We start from the raw sequence: 6,390 nt of genomic DNA, 5'->3' as shown, positions 1-6,390 counted from the left end.
CATATCCCTGAAAGTATTCATGGTACAGTACAGTCCATACTCATGGAAAAAATTGGGGCTATTTGAAAAGGGGGTGTGAGGCCTATAAACGTACTGACTTTTAGCTATCTTTGAATGCATTTATAATTCCTCTGCAGGTGTGTTTGTGAATGAAATCCTCCTAAATGGTTGTACGGATTTTTACGAAATTTTTTGTGTGTGTTTGAGTGGGTCTCTGGATGGTTTAGATTCACAATTTAACCCGACAGTTGACGCTGTAGTTGAATTATTACTAAAAATCTTATTTTTGATCCGATTTGGCTAATGTATTAAATATGTATTGGTAATGGTAAGAGCAATACTAATGCAAAAACGTGCTGCCAAGTGGCGCTGAAGACGAGTTATTACTAAATAAATTAAAAAAAAAGAACTTTTTAATGTACCACGCTTTTATAAATGGACTAAAACTAGAAAATAATATTTCTCAGTCCCATAGAACTTGTTTTGATAACTTTTGATTTTGAAATTTTAGCAAAAGTCATTATAAACAATTTATGAGATTGAAAGCGAAAAACGTAGAGCGCATGCAATGCAAAGCATTAGATTTAATTGACGATATTCAAACTACATATATAACATAGACCTAAAATTTCTAAAGCGAAAGTACAAATTTGAGATCGATTTTAAGCGGTCGTTATTAATATACCCACATACATACATATATTACTCTTCAATTTCAAATCAGGCCTTTTACATGCGTCCCTCGCTTTTCATTTTCAATCTCATAAATTGTTTATAATGACTTTTGCTAAAATTTCAAAATTAAAAGTTATCAAAACAAGTTCTATGGGACTGAGTTATTTTCTAATTTTAGTCCATTTATAAAAGCGTGGTACATTAAAAATGTTTTTTAAATTTATTTTATACTCTGTAGTCTTGTCTGTATAAAATTTTGCAATAGATACTAAAATAATTCAACTTGCAGTGAAAAGAGAACAGATGAATATGCAAGCAAATGTTTGCTCACATTTAGTATATGCCTGCATATGTACATATAGCAGCAATTAATTTCATTTATAGAAATGGCGTGTCGTCCATTTCCGCTGTAGCGTATGTAGTGCATACTTTTAAATTCTTCTGGCGAGGCGACATCTATCTCTAGAGTTTTTCTAATTGTATGTATTTGATATGATACCTACGACGAGGTTGATATCTAGACTAGGTTTGCCATAAATACCTTTGCTATATTTATAGTGTGGTGGTCTGGACCAGGGTTGTTGCGAATACTCGCATTCGCATTCGCAACCGCGGAGCTTCCGCATTAATTTTAACATTCGCTTTTGCTTTCGCATTCGCTTTCGCATTCGCAATAATAAATTATTCCCAAGTAAAAGTCCTTTCCGGACAATAAACAAACCGCGTATCCAAATTAAACAAGTTTGGTATCAAATGAAAGAGGACTTAAATAGCTTTAAAACTGAAATGTCTAAACAAGCAAACTCACCTATTGAAAAATATTTCATTAAAAAATTATAATTAATTACCATAGAACAAACCTTGGGTCAGGTATATGAATTTCTTTAGTATTAAATGATATAAAAAAATATATATAAATAGAGGTGGTAACCTTCGTTCGTTATTTCTGTTTAAAAGCTATTTCAGTCCTCCCACATGATACCAAATTGGTTTAATTTTGATAAGCTGTTTGTTTATTATCCAGAAAAAAACTTTCGGAATAAAAAATATTAGGCCAAGTTTAACTGGTAAAAAAATAACTGTTTCGGTCCCTGGAATATTATGCAAGTGCAATGATAAAAGGTATATCTGCTCAGTCACAGAAGAAAGGACCAAAAATGAATTACAAAAACCAAAATCGAAAAACGAAAAACGCTGTTGACCTTACTGGTTCTCCACATTTAGAAACAACCAATAGAATGAAAATGAAGAATTCTTTGGAAAACAACGGTGTTTAATCAACGATCTTGCCATGATACTAGATTGTGAAGATGAAAGTCAGGAGGATACATAAGACATTTGCAGACCGATGCAATTCCCAAAAAAAAATTATTGCACCGCAATAAAAAAAAAAATAAATATAACTGAAAGTCCTCTCGACTGGTGCAGCGTCAATCGAAAACAATTTACAATTTTGTCAAGTTTAAAGTTTTTCAAGTTTTTCGCAGCGAGCGAGTAGTTATTTAGTGGTGGTTTGATTTACGACCCTTTAAAAACTTTTTATTGAATACAATGTTCCAATTTTTAAATTCAAGTACTAAAAAAAAAATTATTAAAAATTACTAACCTTTCCATTTTTTATTTAACTAAATCACCTAATGTACTCACCTAAATTATTTCTTAACAAGTAAAAAAGTCTAAGTTCGGGCGGAGCCGAACATTAAATACCCGGTGCAAGTATTCAATATAGTTTTTTCACCTTAAAACTACCGCTACATGGTAAGCAGTGGTGGTTTTACGTCTATTTCAAACATCTTCGATAGAACGTTCAGTTAGACATAATGAGTTAAACTTATATAGATATATGTGGGCCCATTTTCCAAAATTCCATAATGTTAATTCTTTTCAAAGGATTGTTGTTAGTATCAAATTTGGGTAAAATTAGCGTTATAAAAAGGTGGTCGTAATTTTAGTCAGATTTTACCGGTTACCGATATACACATATGGGGTTTTAAGTAGGCGGGGTCACGCCCATTTTCCAACATTTTATTATAAGCGTACTTTTTGTTAAAGAATTATTGCAAACATCAATTTTGAATAAATTAGCTGCAGTATTGATTACTGATTTATCGAAGTTTTCGTATTTCTCTAAATTACCGTTATGTGGGATGTGGGCGTGGTTATTATCAAATTTTTTAAATTTTCAGCCGTTTGGTATGTTTTGTGAAGGCCAACAACTTTGCCAAGTTTGGGAGAAATTGGTGGAGCGGTTCCCAAGATATACACCTACCTATGCCTACGCCCATTTCCAAAAATTGTTAATATTCTCATTTTTAATTTCATTTCAAAATAAGTACACATACCAAGTTTCTTTAAGATATCTCAATTTGTACTCGAGTTGTCGTGTGCACATACGGTTACTCTTTTCAATCTGATCATTTATGTATACATTTGTCTATATCTATCTCGATTCGTTTTGCCTGTTACAAACAGTGTTGCCAGAACTTTTTGGGCCGAGCGGCTAGATTGGCAAAAAAAGCGGCTAAAAACGGCTAAAATGTTTTAGTGAAATTTCACATAGACTCTGGCAAAAAACGGCTAAAATGTTTTAGTGAAAATTCACATGCTTTATTTAAATAAATCGCAAGAAACGAAAGACTAGTTAACACCAATTATTTATATCGAGTGTATATTCCTCATCATCAAATGAATCACTATTGTATATATCACCTGAATTCATAAATTTTAAGAGATCGTCATCTACAGTAAAATTATGGCAGCATTTTTCTTCACGTTTTAAACCGTATCTTATATATAAAATAGCGTTTAACGTTTTAACGCACATTGGATTTCTTTGCTTAGTTTTTATTATATTCATTGAACTAAATATTCGCTCTACTTCTGCATTACTTATAGGCAAAACAAGAAAACTAAAAACTAGGTTGGAAAGGTTTTCTCCTAGGGCATTCCGAAATTGATAAACTTCGGCCCAAAATTTTACAGTTGAGTCTAAATTACTCCAGGTATGTAACGTTAACCGTTGCCATTGCATCTCTATGGATGTTATTTCGTCGGCATTATATTTGTGTTTTTGCTGCTGTAGTTGAACAAATACTTTTGGTTTAATTACTCTTAATGCATTTCCAACCGAAAAAAGTAAATTTTTTTAGTGTGGCAATATTTGTAGGGAGGCGTTGGCGTAATTCCTTTATTAAAGTGATAATAAAATAGCGACCATTTTCTCGAATTATTTTCTCGGCTTCGTGGCCAAAGGCGTTTGTGCTTACTTTTGTTTTTAAATACTCTTCAAAACTGTGATAAAACTGAAGAAATGGAGCAAGGTATGGTTCCAACGGGGAGCATATAGGATCAAATGTGTCCGCGCTAATAACCACTAGGGAGCATAGATGCGAAAGTAAAACATTAAGTTCATTAAAAATCTTCATTGGGTCTGCATTATTGCTTTCGAACAACTTGTTTACTTTTTGCACCTGAAAATTAGGCAAATAGTAAAATCGGCTAAAAACGGTTAACTTTTTTTTTACAAACCGGCTAACAAATCGGCTGCCGGCTAGATCGAATTTTCTCCGGCTAGTTGCTATCAAAACCGGCTAAATCTAGCCGGAAAACGGCTAAAATGGCAACGCTGGTTACAAACAGTCGTTATGTGAAAAAAGTTATAATACCCTTGCGTACAAGTGCGCTCGGGTATAAAAATACTTGACATCCGCATTCGCATTCGCATCCGCGGATGTTAGCGTTTGAACATCCGCATCCGCATTCGCATCCGCGGATGTCTAAAGTTCCTTATTCGCAACATCACTGGTCTGGACATACAACATTGCAAGTTGATAGAAGCGTTGTAATAATAATAATAAAATAAAATAGCCAAGTGAGAAAAGGTGCCGTGAAGGTCAGATTAAATCGACCTGTTGCACCATTGAGTGTATCGAACTCTCCTGTGTTGCGATTGGCCCAATGGATGTGATTTCCCAATATTATTATGCGTTCAAGCTTTTAAGGTATTTCGTCTGAAATAAGTCTACGTATATTGCATTTCTGTAGCACAATGATTCGCACCCATTTTGAAATTGCCACCAACTATACTGTAAAGCTTCTAGGACATTCACTATAGAACCGGGTTATTGTTGCCTCCAGGGAGTGAAGAGGAAAAAATTCTTAAATTTTATTTCGCTTTGTGAATAACCGTGCTATGAAATGCTGCAAAGTTGGAGAATTTCAAGAACTTCTTCGCGGATATAACACTTTCTTTAGGTTATTTAAAGCGGCAAATGACCACCAAACCATAATCTTAGCAGAATGTGCCAACCAAAATCGTAAACGTGAATTGTTGGTGAAAATGTTGGACCAAAAAGTCTTGGTAAAATAAATAAAAATTTTGGGCGTTTATTTGTAAGCGCTGTATGTACGCACATTCAAAATATTTAGCTAATACAAAACCTTATCATTATTTTCTTTCTGATATCTAAAAAAAGTTAATATTTTTTAAAACCTCTTCAGAATTTTTTTTTTTGAGAAATATAAAAAAATACTCACTTCGCTCCACTGTCGCGAAAAAGAAGAGCCCATTTTGTAGCGTTGAATAATTCAGCTGTGAATTCGTGAGCAAATTCTTGATAAGAGAAGTTTGGCTTGTAATTGTTTTTCATAAAGCTTAAATAATTGGGATATCGTAAATCTGAAAATAAAAGTACACAATTGTATGTAGAGCATACTAGTAAAAATGTATGCAACTTTCTAAGAACTCACTTATCCAGTCGGTCCAAAACCATTCGGAACCAAAGCTGGGCACTGAATATACACCCCAATGAATGAAAATGCCAATTTTTGCCTTATCATACCAGCTGGGCAATGGACGCTTATCGAGACTATCCCAATTCGGTTCATAACGTTCTAATGCTGATGCGTTAATAATCATTAAATAAATGAAAAATACACAATGATGCCGGCGGAGCATTGCTTCCGAATTTATAATAAAACTAAGATCTTCGAATTAATGTGATGATATATGTAAGTATTTATGACACACAGCTGCGCGCGAACGAGCAGATAAACAATAAGCGGGTATACAGAAACACAGCGAAGCGAAAACAAAATCTACACTTGTTTATTGGAAGATCAGTTTGCCACTGAGAGTACTTTAAAGCTGATTAAATAATAGTGGGACTGATGAAACGTCGCACAGTGATCTGAGGGTGGCGGAAAGTCTTAATTTCGAAATGTGTGGAAATATTCAGCTAAGTGGTTGACTCGATTCTAAACATGTCTACTAACAGGTTTTGAAAGACTGAAAGACTAATAAACGGAAACACGGAACTTAAGAATAATAAGTTTTATGAGAAAAAAATAATTACACTTTTTTCAACAGACAAATAATATTCGATAGTTACATAATTCTTACCTAATTAAAGGTAATCTATTAACGCGCAAGTAGTCGACTCTCTTTATAGCCTGCCGTTGAACATTTCTGCTGGAAATACCTACTATTATCTTACTCTTTGACTTTAAATTACGAAAGAAGGTCTACGTAGGGGACAGTCTTAACGTAGCATCTCCACACGCAAAAAAATGTTTGCTAAAAATTTTTGTTTGCCAGATATACGTTTTATCAGTGCACTTGCACAATATTCGCATTCGCAAAAGCTCGGCATTGATTATTGCGAATGCGAATGTTAAAATTTATGCGGAAGTTCCGCGAATATTCGCAACAACCCT

General features: G+C 33.9%; 1 protein-coding gene across 1 annotated transcript in view; it reads right to left on the bottom strand.

Moving 5' to 3' along the window:
• Nucleotides 1–5,811, bottom strand: part of LOC118749300 (putative alpha-L-fucosidase) — an 87,786-nt gene extending 81,975 nt beyond the window's left edge. Inside the window, exons 1-2 of the mRNA XM_036484098.1 lie at nucleotides 5,425–5,811; nucleotides 5,212–5,353 (exon numbers count right to left, since the gene is read on the bottom strand). Of these exons, the coding sequence (XP_036339991.1) occupies nucleotides 5,212–5,353; nucleotides 5,425–5,632 (350 nt within the window). The 5' untranslated portion in view covers nucleotides 5,633–5,811. The remainder of the gene's footprint in view (nucleotides 1–5,211; nucleotides 5,354–5,424) is intronic.
• Between the last annotated feature and the right edge of the window lie 579 nt (nucleotides 5,812–6,390).

The sequence above is a fragment of the Rhagoletis pomonella genome, unplaced genomic scaffold, assembly GCF_013731165.1.
Source record: "Rhagoletis pomonella isolate Grant_MI unplaced genomic scaffold, Rhpom_1.0 Rhpom_scaffold_00014, whole genome shotgun sequence".
Taxonomy (NCBI): Eukaryota; Metazoa; Arthropoda; class Insecta; order Diptera; family Tephritidae; genus Rhagoletis; species Rhagoletis pomonella.
This window is presented reverse-complemented; position numbering and strand designations above follow the sequence as displayed.